At 31.4% G+C, this 17,974-nt stretch overlaps 2 protein-coding genes across 3 annotated transcripts; one reads left to right on the forward strand and one right to left on the reverse strand.

Moving 5' to 3' along the window:
* Positions 1-334: 334 nt before the first annotated feature.
* Positions 335-11,928, reverse strand: LOC126777605 (oocyte zinc finger protein XlCOF28-like). The gene is made up of 13 exons (XM_050500710.1): positions 11,708-11,928; positions 11,133-11,553; positions 10,608-10,678; positions 9,364-9,478; positions 8,916-9,262; positions 8,144-8,379; positions 7,644-7,839; positions 7,371-7,554; positions 6,748-6,893; positions 5,424-5,582; positions 4,465-4,556; positions 4,134-4,218; positions 335-3,725 (listed from the first exon to the last, which is right to left on the reverse strand). Exons 2-13 carry the CDS (start codon positions 11,500-11,502, stop codon positions 3,651-3,653), a joined length of 2,076 nt encoding a protein of 691 aa, XP_050356667.1. The 5' UTR covers positions 11,503-11,553; positions 11,708-11,928; the 3' UTR covers positions 335-3,650.
* Positions 11,929-13,590: 1,662 nt separating this feature from the next.
* LOC126777763 (uncharacterized) lies at positions 13,591-16,099 on the forward strand. 2 transcript variants are annotated; one of them, XM_050500918.1, is made up of 5 exons: positions 13,591-13,912; positions 14,090-14,275; positions 14,346-14,670; positions 15,173-15,434; positions 15,513-16,099. In XM_050500918.1, exons 1-5 carry the CDS (start codon positions 13,790-13,792, stop codon positions 15,772-15,774), a joined length of 1,158 nt encoding a protein of 385 aa, XP_050356875.1. In that variant the 5' UTR covers positions 13,591-13,789; the 3' UTR covers positions 15,775-16,099. The 2 variants fall into 2 exon arrangements, with proteins under 2 accessions (XP_050356875.1, XP_050356965.1); XM_050501008.1 differs by lacking the exons at positions 15,173-15,434; positions 15,513-16,099 and having other exon boundaries at positions 14,371-14,508.
* The last annotated feature ends 1,875 nt before the right edge of the window (positions 16,100-17,974 follow it).

Here is a 17,974-nt window from a genome sequence, read left to right on the forward strand (position 1 = left end):
TTATTCAAAACATTTATTTCCTATAATATAGCAATATCTGAATAAACACGAAGCAACCAATTATAATATAATTAATAACAAAACTAAATATGATATGTGATTATTTTAAGATTGACTTAGCGAGTCTGTTCTGTGCAAAAATGTGATTACATTATCCATATTACATAAACAAATATACATCAACAACTAAAATAAAAACTTATTTACCAATTAATATAATTTAGAATTTCATTTATAGCTCCTTATTTGAGGTATCTATTTGTTTTATTATTTCTTTAATTCAGTTAATGAACAATAAACTTTTACATGCACTTTCTGTAATTTTATGAAATAAATTTTTTTGTCTATGACCATTGACTAAACCTTGACTATTTTATAATAATAAAATATAAAATACGAGCAATCGATATCTTGCTTTCGAATATTTTAATAACAACAAGTAAGGAGCTGCAGACGTAACTTTAGATAATAATAAATTTTAACAAAAAGTTGATTTTGGACAACAGTCTCAAAAAATAAGCATCTCACCATATGTTTGTATATCCAAAAATATAATTTCTTATTTACAATATAATTTTAAACTAAATTTTCGTCTATATAATAAAACTTATCCTAGCAGGCGTTACTTGGCTCGTTCCTTGGATGTGTTTTTGACTAAAGCTGAACATGACAAACCTAAGCATACGTTAAGGCTCAACAATCTAGTGGACTAGCCAGTATTCAATATAAAGGAGTCGAGCGAAAATTGACCTGATGTTACACAAAGGGTACTTCTACTTCATTAAAAGGAATATCATTTTCATTACGAAAACTAAATAACTTGTATGTCTGCCCAATGAGTAGATTGTTTCACAGACAAAAGAAACAAATATTTTTCATTTAAACATCGTCTTAAATAAAAGTCATTTTGAATGAGTCATTAAGATCATACCGCGTTCTTAACAGTAACTTGAACTTACACGCAGATTCTTATATAAATATATTAATATACACAGAAATTCCGATTATACAGTATACATTTAGCAAAGTTTGATGAGATGACAATTGACAAATAAATGATAATAAAAAATTATACAGAGATCAGTTCAGTAATATATATTAATATTTGTTACAATTGTAATCCATCAAAATATTAAACTAAGAAAAAAAAAAGATTGACGAAATTTCGTTATAGCAACTTCTTGACTAATTTTCGCCCGTCTCCTTTTTTATTAACGTCAAATGTCAATAGAAAAATTTGAAAAGACATATAATTGTCATTACAGTGTTATTAGTATATCCTAATGCATACGATGTATCCCGTGACACTTATTTTGTAGTATGTAATTTATATAAAGTTACTTTGTATTTATCTGCTGTACCCTGTGTACGTGAAAGCAACTTTAAAAAAAAAACCAATTCAGATGTACATATTAGTATCCCGGAGATACACAACACTAAATTTAATTTCTTCAACTATATTATAGTTTTGGTAATGTTGCCAGTGTGTCTCATTTTAAAAATAAATTATGATTAAACTACAATTGTACTCTATACAATCTGGCAAGCTAGAACAAGGGTAACTTTTTTGTGATAGTAAATGTTAATCAAATGTTGCAGTAATACCTTTTTACTCCCATCGCGTTCAAATAGGGCTCACATTAAAAAAACATGACCATACTTACATTATTAGCTCTCAAGTAAAAACTATTTTTTACCTAAAGAAAAAACCGAGAAGGCAAAACAAGACTGAAAGAATTAATTAATTTATAGTCAGTATCACTCGGGATGATATATGGATTCCAACGATACTCCATATATCCAAATATTATAAGGCATAACTATATGCATACATGAAACCTGAAAACATTACACTGTTTTTAGGCAGTCATGTAAAAAGTATTACGATTAAGTGTTGCGTACTTCCGGAATGTTGATAATTCAAATAGTCGTATTAAAAAAAACAATAGATTGTCATGTCAGTTAAAACTATCCAAACTGATAACAATCACCTTAACCTACAGTCCTAACCTAAAAACTTACCTTAGTAACATATTGTACATTATATATATCAAAAATCGGTATCACAAACATTACAAAATTATGCTATTATAGAAATATACATAAAGATTAATTTAGAAGGCATGTAGAGATCAATTACTCTCATCGTCCTCGAGCAAGTGTGATATTTTTAACTTACATAATATAAGCAGTCGAAAGTAAAAATAACACGTTTATATGATCTATTTTAATATATCATATAAATGAAAACAGTGTTTATTTTTCAATATGTAAATATTAAACATTTTATTTTTTATTATCAATAACTTATATTATTTGACGATCAAAAATTGAGACAATCAAATTTTAAAAATGGCCTAAAATCAACAACAAAAACAAATTTATTGCACCCTAAATTTAATTATTAATTAATTTCGTATATGCACAGATATTTGTACCGTAGGTTCGTATAATTTTCACGTATAAACTTATTGCATTTCAAATTAAAATTTCCCAAACTTAGTACTACAACTAATCACTATAAAAAAAAAAACATTTCTAATAATATCAAATTAATAGTTGTGTACGCTTTTGCAATTGTTTTTAACAATTACATAAATTTTATACAACATAACTTTATATGCAGAATTAGTGCCCTAAAATCTTGCCTAAGGTTTAAGAAATAATCATTAATTTTATTTATCATAATCTGTAGAAATTATAATCGCAGTCAACAAGAGACTACAATGTATATAATTAATCATTCAATTAATATTAGTGTGATGATAATTTGACAAACGTTAATAACAAATGTCACTCAAAAATGTGTTTTTTTATTAAAATGGTAACCCTGCGGCAAATTCTATTTGGCGTTTAGAAGATATCTAGCATACTATAATGTATTATTATATTGTGATACCATTACATTAAACACATATTTGAACGAAAGTTTATCAATTTCGGCTTTACCAATAAATGTTATTTAGGAGTTGACTAATGAAACAATGCTGCATCTTCTTCTTTCAAATGTCACATCAATGATGACAGAAAGAGAAAAATCTGTGTTTAACTAGACGTCCGCTAAACAATATTCATAAATCAGACCGTTTAGTGCTATTACACATGATTATTTAAAAAGTTCAATACGGATTTGGACCTTTAAATACATCGTTTAAAGTAATTTCTAAACATCTAAGGTATACGTATGACTTCATTTATATAGTATGAAGTTTTTCACGTTTTATGAATATCGCTTATATATCTTATTAAAATATAATATGAAGGTTTAGAAAAAATTGTATAAACTAAATTAAACGTTATTTGTAACTTAAAATGAAGGAATTTCAGTCGTGATCACGTTTTATATTGTGTCTCATTGATAGTGAAGTTATATAAGAGAAGTTATATTACATGTTATTATATTATCAGTTATCTCTAAAAGTCAGCGGCGAATTTAATTTAAATAATTTATTTAGGAATAACCGAAAGAGGTTTTAAGCAAACATTTTTCGTTTACATTTCTAACTTCGATAATAAACGTAATATACCCTATTCTGTTTCTTTAGGAGAACAATACATGGCCTACCTATATAAAATATGTAAATCCGCCACTGCTAGAAGTGATATAACACGTAAACAAACGATGTCGTTGAAAGGTTCTAAATAGACGATTATGCAAGTTCCTCACCGCTAAGAAGAAACACTCTGAACGAAGACTCGTCGACAGCATCCGTGTACAGTTCCTCCTGAAACACAAGGCTCATCTTAAAGATTAAAAATTAATTATTCGATCAAATTTAAGACAAGTTATAAAGTCACGCCACAAAGTATTTTTATTAATTTTTGGCGTGGTTGGTAGATACCTGCTTTTCACGCCGAAGGTTTTGGGTTCGATTCCCACCCAGGACAGACATTTGTGTGCATGAACAGGTCTGTTTGTCCTGAGTCTGGGTGTAATTATCTATATAAGTATGTATTTACAAAAGAAAAGTAGGATATGTAGTATATCAGTTGTCTGGTTTCCATGGCACAAGCTCTGCTTAATTTGGGATCAGATGGCCGTGTGTAAAAAAAATCCCCGTATATTATTATATTATCATTAAACAAATAATAATAAATGTGTTCTATGATATAACACAAAGTGCGAGCGGTACCTGGTCGAGGTGCACGGAGGGCGCGTCCAGCAGCAGCTCCGCGTCCAGCGCGGTCGCGTCCGCGCGCACGCAGCCCGACATCGGCCTGGGGGGGATACGTGATACTAGCACGGGTCACTGGTGCCGATTGTGTTTTTACATTTCCATTTTATAAGATAATCAATATTTAAGACTGAGTAGTATCAGAGTATCGATACGATGATAAACACCTCAAATGTGAGTCAAATCTTGCAACTGAATTTCACTAAAAGTATTGGTTGGGACGATACGATTCAAAACAATCACAAACTATGTTTTGAATTAATCATTTTTAACATTAGCTGATACTCACTCGCTGTCTTCGTTGTGCAAAACGTTCCCGTGAAGGAACAAGTCACTTCTCACTGTGTATATGTTACTTTCGGAGCCTTCGGATTGCTCAACCTGTAACCGGACAAATTACAAATTTATATAATTTATTATTTAAGCGAAAAGGTACTTAACATTTAATGTATTAGTGGCGTTATGTCTGCGCGAGAGTGAGAGAAAGATCTAGTGTTTTCCTTTAGAACATTCTTTAAACGTCTTTGCTTAATAATATTAACATTTTTAGAAATATAAACATCTTTGACATATTGTTAACGAGTCATGTCAAACATGGTGACTAATATTATAAGTAATTGCAGTGATATTTGTCTTAGAAATCAGAACACAGCAATACTAAGCATATCTTTTTTATTAAAATGGGTATGCTGACATGTAAACGATCACTCAATGAAAAGTGGTCACCACTACCGACAGACGTAAAAAAAGTCTATAAGAAATATTAACCACCACCAATGTGCCACCAACCTTGGGAACTAAGATGGTATGTCACTTGTGGCTCACACACTATTCAAACTGGAACACGACAATACTAATTATTGCTGTTTTACGATAGAATACATAGGTACCACATCTACCCAGGCGGACTTATATAAATCTCTACCAGAAAATATCTGCCTGGTCAATTGCTAAGCATGGCACAGAGCAAGAGTTAAACATAAACGTAACACCAACCGTAACAGCCTGGGCTAAAGCCCAGCAGTGGGACATTCAAAGGCCTCCTCTCCTTCAATGCGGTTTGGTAGAATACACATGTGGCAGATTTTCAGTGAAATTCAGTGAAAGTGACACATGCAGGTTTCCTCACGATGTTTTCTTTCACCGTAAAGCACGAGATGAATTATAATCACAAATTAAGCACGTGAAAATTCAGTGGTGCTTGCCCGGGTTTGAACCCACGATCATCTATCACGATCGAAGACTAACCTGTCCGTCGTCGTCCAGCGCGTGCCGGTAGTGCTCTGCGCGCGCCAGCGGCCACGTGCAGTGCGTGCGCGCCGCGTGACCGTCCTCGCCGACGGCGGCTGCGCTTGTATCGCCCACTTCTTCGACGGATTCGAGTGAATTTGGTTCTAATAAACTGACCTGTCCAATAGAAACTAACTTTAATATCAGCATTACATATGTTACATTATTTTAATATCACTGCCCCGGTTACCAGAACAAATATTTTTAAAACACTTCAAAAGATACTATTACGTGCAGATAGTCGTAATAAAGAAAATAGCATTTCGTGTAAATCAAAACGGAGTGTTTTACACACACGTATTTTTATGTATATACAATTGTACTGTGAGTTTCTTTTTAATTTCAATTCTTTAAAATATTATTTTTCGTACATAGGCAAAAGTCACGCCATCTTATTAATATTTAATAGATTCAGATGCTTTAAATTGGTTTATTTGTTTGTTTGTTTCAAACTTATTAAAAACAAGTATCTAAATATACTCACGAAAACTTAATTTTTTTATTTTTAAATTAATTTGAAAAATTTGGACATGTCTTTCTCACGTTTAAACGCCTATGTCTATTATCTATATTTGTTGATCAATATATGATTCAAAAATAGAACACCAAATTGTTGAAAAAAAGTAAAACATATATCAAACCATTATAAAAAAAATAACAACAAACTAGGGTACACTTTATTCTACGATATTTCATGCACAATTTCAAGTGTAAACGATAGATATTATATTTACCCCATTACAATCGAAGAAAGAGTAAAGATTAACATTTTTTTTTATAGAATAGGAAGGCGGACGAGCATATGGGCCACCTGATGGTAAGTGGTCACCAACGCCCATAGACATTGGCATTGTAAGAAACGTCAACCATCGGTCACATCACCAATGCGCCACCAACCTTGAGATATTATGTCCCTTGTGCCTGTAATTACACTGGCTCACTCACCCTTCAAACCGAAACACAACAATACCAAGTACTACTGTTTTGCGGTAGAATATCTGATGAGAACCTTAGATTTACGTAATCCAAGCGATTTGCTAATAACTCTACTGTGTGTATGTATGTATGTACTGACACTACAACAGTTCATGATATTACAGTTCATATATTTTTTACACTATTCCACTTAACTATTTATATCCATTTTACAACTACCACAGATTATTTCAGATTTCGACCGCGTCAATTCGACGTTAAAGTTGAGTATTTGTCTTTACTCCTCCGATGGTCGGAAAAGGTTATAAATTTTACAGTTCTACTTTAAAAAAAAAATTCAACTTACCATAAATAAATTTTCTGAAGGCGCTTTTGGTAATTCTTGATTTTCAATCTTATTTAGAGTTTCAGGAGTATTGTTTTGCTCCTTCCTATGAATCTTCTTCATGTGCATATACAGCGAACTCATATTTGTGAAGCTTTGCTCACAATCTACAAATATAATTTTATAATTTATGAATCATTTTTCATCTTTTATTTATTATATCTTTTTTTCTAGAATCGTTAGTCTGTCATATATTCTGAGTTAAATAATGCAATATACAAATACAACATACAAAACTGTGTGAATCATAACCGAAGGTTCAAGCCCGGGCGAGCACTACTGAATCATTGTCAGTGAGCGATAGCCTCGTAAAAAAACCAGCATTAGTGCCATGAAATTTTACCAGATCCACCAACCCCGTATTGGAGCAGCGTAAGAATAAGCTCCAAATCTACTTTTTAAGAAAAGAGGTCTTTTCCCAGTAGTGGGTCATTCACAGGTTAATACTTACTGCCACATTCAGAAATATATAAAAAGATTACCTGAAGCGATCCCAAGTATAGCTTTGTTTTGTAAAATGTGGTAGCTACCCTCGTATGACTGAAAAAACGAAAATCCCAACGACGCAGTAAGGTCGTGCGTACCTGCGTGCGGACAGGCGTGCAGGCGGCGCGCGTGCGGCGCGTGGTGGCGCGCGGCGTGGTCGCGCAGGTGCTCGCGCCGCAGGAAGGCGCGCCCGCACGTGGCGCACGCGTGGCGCCGCTCGCCCGTGTGGCGCCGCGCGTGCCGCATCAGCTTGCTGGCCGTGCGGAACGACCAGCCGCAGTTCTACACGGGAGCGACGCTTTAGCACCATCTCAGCCTCTTATGTACGCTTATACATTTATAGTAGTATATTAATTGAGCGTTCGATTTACCGGGTAGCTGCACGGGTAGGGCTTGTCGCCGGTGTGGGCGCGCGCGTGCTCGCGCAGGCGGCAGGGCTGGCGGAACACGCGCGCGCAGCCCGGCCACGGACACGCGAGCACGGCGCGCCCCGTGCGCACGGCGTGAGCACGCGCGTGCGCGCGCAGGCCCGACGCCCAGAAGAACCGTCGACTGCATTCCAAACATCTACACATAGTAATTTACCAGATTAATGATAAAAAAATAAAACATGCGAGTTCGTATTACGTCGACCGTCGTCGTATATACGGCAATTATTTCAGTTTTCTGAAACTGACTAACTATTTATAAATTAATGTATTGGATTTATACTAGTATATTAGATTTGGTATATTCATTATACCATATTGATTAAGCTTTCTCAAACTAGCGAGAAAAATTTTTAATGAGACACAAACTTTAAATAGTGTTAATAAGTTCATATTTTGAATGCCCCTGTGTTTCCAGAGACATTTTATAATGATTATTTTACCTATAAACAGCTTCTTCTATAGTATGCTCTTCATTTAAATGTTTTGCAAGTTCATCTCTAACATGAAATATCCTTCCACATGGCTCCTCCAGTCCATTTTCATGAATCCTCTTAACGGGGCACTCCACCGTCGTCTGTCTCGGAGGTTTTGTGATGCTATCTTTGTTGTGTGAATTCATATGTTTCCTTAACTTTTGCTCACTCATGAACTCCTTATTACAATTTGGCATCTCACACTAAAACAAAATTAGAGTGATGATGATGTCCTCCTGAACAATTTCGGCCACGGCGGCCAGTCTCAAGGGTCTCCCTCCCTCTCCAATTTCCAGACTATGGTTTGCTACTGATTTTTTTTCGATAGAAAATCCCAATCGCCCCGACCTGGGGTTTGAACCCAGGACTTCGGGATCTGCGGCCTTATGTCAAGCCACTAGACCAGGCATTAAAAATGAGGCAAAATTAGGGTATTTACAGTATAATTAATTTATAAAAAAGGTCAAATTATATAGATACAGAAGAAATCACAAATACACAACAGACTACTTGATTGTATATTGATGAATCTATGTAGGAACTGAAGCAGCAAGCAAAACATGATTAAAAATTTGGGTAAGTAGACCTCAAAGACTGAAGTAATCTGATGACGTAATTACTGAATGAATATAGTAGAGCTATTATAAAATCGTATGAAATATATACATTTGACATCTGTTTATATGTACTTCATCTTAGATTGTAAAAGGTCATAGTGGTAAAAACTTAAATAAATCACCTTAAATCTGACTGGTGCAGTAATTAACTGCTCCATTGAAATCTTTTGTATAGTGGTCATGGATGGAAAATTATCAACGTTATTCAGGTCTTGATCTGTAGATGGCATTGTAGATGCATTCTGAATAGTGACCACAGAGTTAAAATCCTCACATGAAACAGCTTTGGAGAAATCATCTAAAGACGGCACGCTGGCTAAACTTGTCAATGAAGGTATAGGGGTATAGTTTTCGTCTTGCACTATCTGCGGATCTTGACGTAAAGACGAGACGGCAGCTAAGGGAACCATTGTGCTGACAATGTCCGATTTTTGATCCAGATATAAACCTTCAAATTGGGATCCATCGTCTAAAATTAAAATGAATTACAAATATATTTTCAGTTTCTCCATTGATTTTTGTTAGAATAGATATGATAACATCAAATGATTACTGTTTTAAAATACTTACAATGTTCAATTATAATCTTCTGCGAGTCTTGAGTAAAATCTAAACACCATTTCGGTTTATTCTGATTTTCTATTTCTTTATTCTGCTGGAGATCACTTTCTGATATAGGGATATTCTATAAAATATAATATTATCTGATAAATTCGGAAACGTTAGTACAATTAATTTATTATCTGACATGTGATCATTGCATAGAAACATACATATTACATATAAGGGATGAAAATTCATGAAAAGATGGGTCAAAAACATCTTGTTTACATTTATTCACTTTAACTCTATAGGGACTTGTTAATCTAATTATTGTTACTATTTTAACACCATATTTATTTTTCATGTAACTAACATAGTTTAAACAAAAAAAAATACAAATAAAATATTCAGCCCTAGCGCACCAAGCCCCACGGGCTTTATACAAGCCCCTTTAAATAGAAAAAACCCACTCCCCAGTTACTCTACTGCCAAACAGCCATTGCTGTATTCCAATTTAAATAGTGACCCAGTCTAATTACAGGCACAATAGACATAAAATCTTAGATCCCAATATTGACATTGCATTGGTGGTGTTAGTGGTTTAAATTATATAAATATACACTGCCAGTGTCCTTTTGTACACCTGAATTAAGAATATATTTATATGATAAAGATATAATTAACAAATATTAGTTATGTTTCTGATCTACAATAACCTATTTCAAGAAATATATTAAGCCAACTTAAAAAAACATCAAGTAAAAAATAAAATAGGTACTAAAAAGGAATAAAATAAACTGAATTACAAAGAGATAGGAAAAAAATGTGAATAAAACTTTTTGAATGTCATCTAATTTCGTTTAAAATAATGTAAAATTTTCAGTGTACTCATTTACTAATAGATGCCGAGATGGCCTAGTGGTTAAAATGTGTGAAGGAAAATACACATTAAATGAAATTGAACAATATTATATGTGCTAGGTACCCCACAGATCTGTTAGAAGTTGGTACTAAGCTAAATATGTATTTGCTAAGCAGTTCCTTTTTAATCAATAACAATATTATTAAAAAGTTAGCAAGCTCATAATAAAATACTTTCTATAATAATTCTATATAGTAAAGGATTATAGTCTTCATCAAGATGAAGTCTTTAGATTGTTTTTACATTTTGTAATTACTTGATTGTATAAATCTTCCAGATCATCTACTTTAAAAAAGGTACAAAATTATTTTCTTTATAACTTCAGTACAAGTTTAATAAACATAGGTACCTGTCTGACTACTTCACCCATTAGCAATGACTCCACACTTATAGAAGTTTGGTGTTGATTCTCCTCATTATCTAAAAATAAAACATAAACATACAAAAGACATTAACAATCACAGCCAAATTATAGACATATATGAAATTTTACTAGGCCTATATTTTGAAAATATTTATTTAAGAGTATATTATTTTAATTAGATTTTTTTGTAACACACTCACTTTCCTAATACTATTTCTGCTTTAAAGTGAGCTGTGAGGGGGATTAGTTATTTTATGACCTCTTCTGTACGCCCAACAATGTGTTTGCAAAATTAATGATGACCGGTTCAGTACTTAAGATGCGAGAGTGTAGCAAGCAAACAAACTTAACTTTGCATTATAAATATAGCAAGTATAAATTTGTATAAATAGTATAATTTTTTTGTAGACACACACACAAGCACACTTGCATCCCAAATATTTTTTTAAGCCATATGATCTTTATGGTATTATATATATTTTACAAAATATTTATTTCTATCATACTCACTACTAGAAGGACTGTTTCCATAATAAATCATATTCTTTGTTTCAACATTTGCTTGATTTATAGAAGCAGCATCTAATTCCACTTTAATTATATTATTGTCAACTTTCGATTTCTGAACAGAATGCTTGATAGGCACAAATGTTTTGTTATTTTTACATCCTGGTACCTTAATGTTTATGTCACTATTTTTTTGATCATTTATAAAAGATGTGGTTAGAAGCGATTGAACATCTGGAGATTCATAAGTTGCAGTTTTATTAGAAGTTCTCACATTTGATGTCCTATTTAATAAGTTAGACCTTTTGCGCAAAATATTTGGCTTTTGAAATTTTTTCTTGCTAGAATTTGTATTTTCATGGGAAACAAACATGGTTTTTAAAATATGTATTCCATTTGATACTCTTATCTTACAGCCTTAGACCTGAAAAGAATTAATCAAAATAAATAAATTTAAATAAAAAAATTTAGATTGAAATTCTCACTACATTAAAATAACAAACAATCTAAATAACATAGAAACTGTTTAAATAACATACAACATAATAATATTTATGAAAAACATTAACAACGTTTACCTTTAATTGCAATTGGTCATCACACATAAAACGAATTTAAAGAAAGTATTAAAAAATACACTACCTATAACAAAATAATAAACTTATCAAATGACAACAAAAAATAGGTTAGATTTTTTGCAATTTATGTGTAATTTTAATGAGCACCAATTTATTTAACTAGAAACTACATCTCTTAAAAACATTTCGCTTTATATAAAAATGCACAAATATTATTTTATCCACTAAAAACTCAAAGAAGAATACGAAAATACATGTATAAAGAATTACTGACAGTGACAGTTTATGCAAGTTAATAGTAGGTAGGTAGGAACTAGGACCTACCATAGGAGTTCTTATGTTATGTCAATGTCTAATGTCAATCATAATACTATATTATGAAGTAGGACATAAATTTATTGTCCTTACCTATAAATGTTGTTTAATTTCTAAGCTTGTGTAATCTATCAAATCATAACATCAAGAAATAAAATATTGGTAATTTGATTATTAGTATGGAGGAGTGATTATATAAATCAAAAATTAAATTCAAAATCAAAACATACTCTATTAGAATAGGCACTATTAGACAAGCACCTAAATATTAAATAATATTAAATTATATTAGATAAATTAAATTTAAATCTAGTTCGGAATGTAGATTCAACTAAGAACAACCAGCAAAAAACTTAGTATAATTACTTTTTTTCTTCAATTTTATGAAACTTGTAATAATCATATACCAATTAATAATAAATATTAAAAATGACCGAATATTAAATCAAAACTGTTTCTATCATAATCATCGATTTTGTTGTGATATTGATAATGTAACTATATAGGATTGAGGACTCGTAATTCATACTCCCATTTCACGACATTGTTATTTAATCTAGCTTGTATTACTGAAACCAATTAATAAAAATCGAAGATCACATTGTTTGTTTCCACTGTCAACTGTCAAGTTTGTTTCGCTACTTAAGTAGTACTTACTTATTTTTTGGTGCGTTTATTGTGTTTTTTGTTCAATTTTCGCTTACTTTCATGTTAGATAACGAATCTAATGCAGTGAAAAGGCCGAGAAACAATCCTTATATTACATCGAAGGTTATACAATGATGCAGTGTCGTATTATTTCATGTTAAAGTGATAGCAAGTAGAAAATTGCCGGCGTGTGTTTTTACGCGTAAGTATTTTGTCCCTAAATATAATTTCTCAGTGGTGTTTATTTATGCCATAGCATGACGGTACCTTATATTGCATTAAAATCCTAAAGATAATAGGATTTTCTGGTTTTTATCATTCATAACCTATAATTATTTATCATGTAAGTGCTGCCAGCGTCAGCTAATAAAATTGTCCCGATTTTCGATAAAAAATGTCGACTCGTCGATAATGTAAACGAATATATACGGAGTCCAATAATAACCTAAAGTGCTTCGTTATATGTGAATATGGTATTTTAATTTATTCGTTCTCCTATTTATAATTTCCTAACGACAATATTATTTGACATTCTTCATGAATTTAATATAATTAGATTCCTAGTCAAGAGGTTAACATAGAAATATATGTGGCAACCATTCTTTATTAATAATTTAATTGTGTGTTTTAGATTTCACCATCTGAGGAAAATGCTAATCCAGTACCATATAAAGATGCTAAAGTACTTTTGATAACGGAAACAAAAACACACAATGCGACGGTTTTTGAGTGTAGTTAGAAGACAAAAAATACTTTAATTAAAAAAATGTACAATAAATATTAAAAAGTAAAAATTAATAATCTTATTTTGTTTTAATTAAATCCTGAAATTTTTTTATCTCCCAAAACAGGGAATGCAGTTACTATGGCAACATTATACGCACACATTGACTAACTATCTCTGTCGATCGTGGTTTCACGGCCCTTTGGTCTATTTGTTTCTCTGTCTACGGTTTTGATAGAGTTTGACTGTTGAGTTTAACTAGATTTTCACATGGAAGTATTAATTTTATTCAAAATAAGATGTATTTGTATAAGGAAAGTTAACAATCTATTTAAGCCTTATAACCAATTATAAAACCGCATTAAGCTCGTACACTAAATAAATAATTTGATACCATGGAGGTCATGGACTTAGTAGCACGTTTTGAGAATATTGAAGATTTTAGTGATCCTACTTTAATTGATGATTTACAAATGGTCTTAGAACAAATTCAAGCCGAAGACGAAGAGTTCATGCAGGTATCAAATATTTTATTATTTACAATTGTTTTCATAGGAACTGGGCTATGCGGTTGCAATTAAAGTTTTTTCTTCATCAAGAATTCGCTTAAAAATATAATCCTAGCATGATACCTTAAAGAAGTATATTATATTCTATATTTAATTCATTATTAATTGTAATTTTGTATTTCTCAGATACTCTTGGATAAAAGAGAAAGCATGATTGTTACTTGGGAACAACCCTGGTATCAAGAGACAAACTGCCTTACTAGACCGCTTAAAGTAAAGGATGATAATAATTTGTCTCAGAATTATCGAACAGATACCATTTGCTCTGAAGAAAGTGAATTAATATCTAAAAACTGGAAGGACTTTCGAAAGGTTTGTTTTTGTTTTTATGTAATATGCAATACCATAAAAATGTATAATGATTGTGTTTTTCTCAATTTAGACTTATGGTATTCCAAATAAACCAGCATGCCTTGCACGGTGGAGAAATAAAGATAAATCACGCCGCCCGAATACACCAGAGGAATTAGTGAGAAGATTTGTAATGGCATATCTAGCACGTGGTTTAAATAGAACTATCTATCAAGTATACAAATTTTTTATAACCCACTATGGCAATAGGTTTAAAGGACGATATTCGACATATGAGAAGAAAATTATGATTGTTTGTATGTACCACAATCCCAAAAATATGGTACCATATTTGTCAGCTGTGCTTGGACGAGAACCAAGGGGAATTTATAAGAAATTGCTTCAACTTAGTAATGGTGTGTAGTATTTTTAAAGATATATTTAAATTGTGTAAACTACTTAATGTGAATGTTTTGGTTAAAAGTTGGACTTGGCTATAAATTTTCTAGCCAGTGTTAAATAAAAAAAAAAAATTTTAAAAGTATACAATTCAGTTTATTGCTTAGTTCTATTTTTCATTGTGCAAAGCTTTACTAGTGCAGATTTGATAGCAAACTTAGTTGGCAGCCATTATAACTCCCTCATTATTGATGTCAGTTTAATTGTCAGACTTCATTCATTATTTCAACAACATCATATTACCATTTTTGACACAAAAAGTCTTGTACTAGAACCATTCTAACCATAATAAAAGTAGGCACAGTAGTTCAATAAATGAAATGGGTGAGATGACGGATGAAATGGATTGTTATTTATTAAATAATTTATAAAGAATTTTAATTAATATCAATCTATAATAACCAGGTATTTATGATACATATGAATACCAACAATCTGAAATGTTTACTTTTTTTGAAGGAAAAAAAACTGAGAGGAAAAACTTCAAATGGACATTGCCCTTGTGTACAAAATTTTTAAAACTCCTGTTACAATACACTGGAAATCCATTAGAAAAATTGCAAAACAAAAAAATTGACACATCAATATGGGTACAACTTGAAGAAACTATGGATAAAGAACATATAAATTTACAAATGTTTTGGTACAACAGTTTACATGTCCAACTATTTGTTAGATCTGATGTAAAACTGAATAAACTTAGGAGGAAAATTTTAAAAAAGTAAGTTGACAATGTGTTGCCTTTTGTAAATGTCAATACTTCTTCTATTAAAATGTCTGGTTTTATTCCTTTTTTTAGATTAGAGCTTTATCCTTACAAAATTTGGTCTGACATTAGATGGAAAGAAATTGTCAAGCATTTTCCGGATGGCTTCACTCATGGTTTTTTGTATAAAACAACTGCAAATATATTTAGAAAATACAAAGATTATCGCCAAACTCCTTTACAAAAACTAATAGAATATGGTCTGCAAAGAATTAAAACAATGCCTAACAAAAGATTAAAAACTTTAGTATTCAATGAAAAGCAAGAACTAGAAATTATTAGTTATAAAAAGTAATTTGGATTCAATTGCATCAATTAATTCAAACAAAAATATTGTTTTTTCTCTTGATCACATTACTAGTACAATAGGTATCCTAAAATCAATAACGATTTCAATCAGAAAAGACATAGCATTATTGCAATGTAAGCTTCTAACGACAGAAAGAGAAGCTTAATAAACAATTATCCCTAATTGATATGACAGAATAAGTCATAATCTAGGTATTCCTTATGTATTCGTTCACAGATCACAGATAAATTTTAAGTGAAATATAGGTCCTAATCAAAACTGTTTGTAGTATATATATAGCAAAACTATTAACAAATCACATGGATTATGTAAATTTTAAGTTTGTTTACGTCTCTTTATTAATAACTAACTTTTATTAATTTGGAAGATGTAAATTTAAAAAATATAATTTTTTTTTGTACTAAAATAATATTTACATGATTATAATGACATGTGTGAAAAAATTATGATTATATCATGTAAACTTTTTTTAAAAAATAAATCAATTTAGGCGCTCTCGTGTAATTCTTGCTCCGTCAGTGACTATTGATTGTGACGTCATTTCGCCCAATCGTTATTGCGAGCGACTTGCGATACGCGCGTTGATAATTTTAAATTTATTTTATCCTTCTTTGTGATTTGACGCTCCACATACGTTCCTTCTGAGCTGAGGGGAAGTACTGATCTACCTTGTTGAGCATACAAAGTTTTCAGAGACTAATTTGGCTTCACCTTCCAATAGACCGCGGAACCTAACGTCCCGATACTGAATTTGGTAGCAGAGCGGTATTTTCAAAATGAGGGGATATGACGAAGGTGTCATTTTAGAAGTCATCGCGCAAACTTGTGTCGTGTTGGGGTTGAGTTGTACTAAGATTGGTTGGCCCCAATCCCTTTGGTTGATAAACACTTGTGATTTTAGACAAGTTTATACTCATCGACGTGATGGTGGTGATCCAGTTGCATTATTTCCTGAGAAGCCCATTAAAGCGCTTTATGCCATACCCAATCAAAATCTTTTTCTACATCCAGACTAACTTCTAATTTTGATGTAATTAAGTCCAAGAGGTGACCTCTTGGACTTAACTACTTCAGCCCATCGGTCGGGTAAACTAGAATATTACTGGTGGTAATAATAATAATGGCTTTACGTTTAATTCAATACTGTAACATGGCGATACAAAAGTGCCCATATAAGCCTATTTGAATGAAGAATTATTTGATTTCATTTGTATCATACGTACTATATTAGACTACATATTTGTCTTTCAAAGCAACATAATATGGTGAAAATCAATTTCAATGGGTCAGTCACTAAAGATTTTCAACTTATACCATTTGCAATACGGCGTTGTTCACAAATCATCTTCAAGATTAACATTGAAATGCATTTTTTATCGATACAAACTCTTATATCACTATCGGTATTCAACGTATCAAGGCCGTTATTACGAACATTCTGAATTATGTTTTTATTAAACGAATACCTATAACTAGTGTTAGTTTGATAAAATAATCATACTGTAATTTAAAATAACTATTGAGCATTTTGTAAAGAATAGCCGTGCCCATTAAAATAAGTCTGCATTATGAAAAGAATTTAATAAGTTATAATTTATATTATTGTCATATTTACTACAAAACGTGATTTTTGCTTGTTTATTTTTTTTATTGTATATTTAAATATTTCGTACTTTTATTATTTAGTAGCTCTATTTTGACTACCGGTTCCGAAAAATATTATATTATGAGTAGTCAGTTGAATACTAGCAAGAAGCTCGCATTGTTTGGATTTTTAAAAAGAGGAACGGTAATTTTTGAGTTGTAAAACAAATTGTATCACCACTGTGGATAATATTGAGTTATATTAAAATAATAAAACTGTTAAGACGGAGAAGAATGTTTGAATTTTAATACCTTCGAAATTAAGGAAGTTTACACTAGCCTGTAAAAATTAAATGTTTGATCCTCAAACTAAAAACTTATAAATACGACAAATTTTACTACTTAGGTACTTACATTAAAATGCTCATCACGAAAATATCTTCTTGTTTTTGTTGATAATATATACAGAAAAAGTATTTTTCCTGAGTTCTATTTGTTGAATTAGTATGCTATGGTACTCTATAATAAATATATGAGTTTTTTTTATACTAACCGAATTATAAATAAAATCAAGAATAACGCGAAAATACAGGCGAAATTG

This window comes from Nymphalis io, chromosome 1, assembly GCF_905147045.1.
Source record: "Nymphalis io chromosome 1, ilAglIoxx1.1, whole genome shotgun sequence".
NCBI classification, from domain to species: Eukaryota; Metazoa; Arthropoda; class Insecta; order Lepidoptera; family Nymphalidae; genus Nymphalis; species Nymphalis io.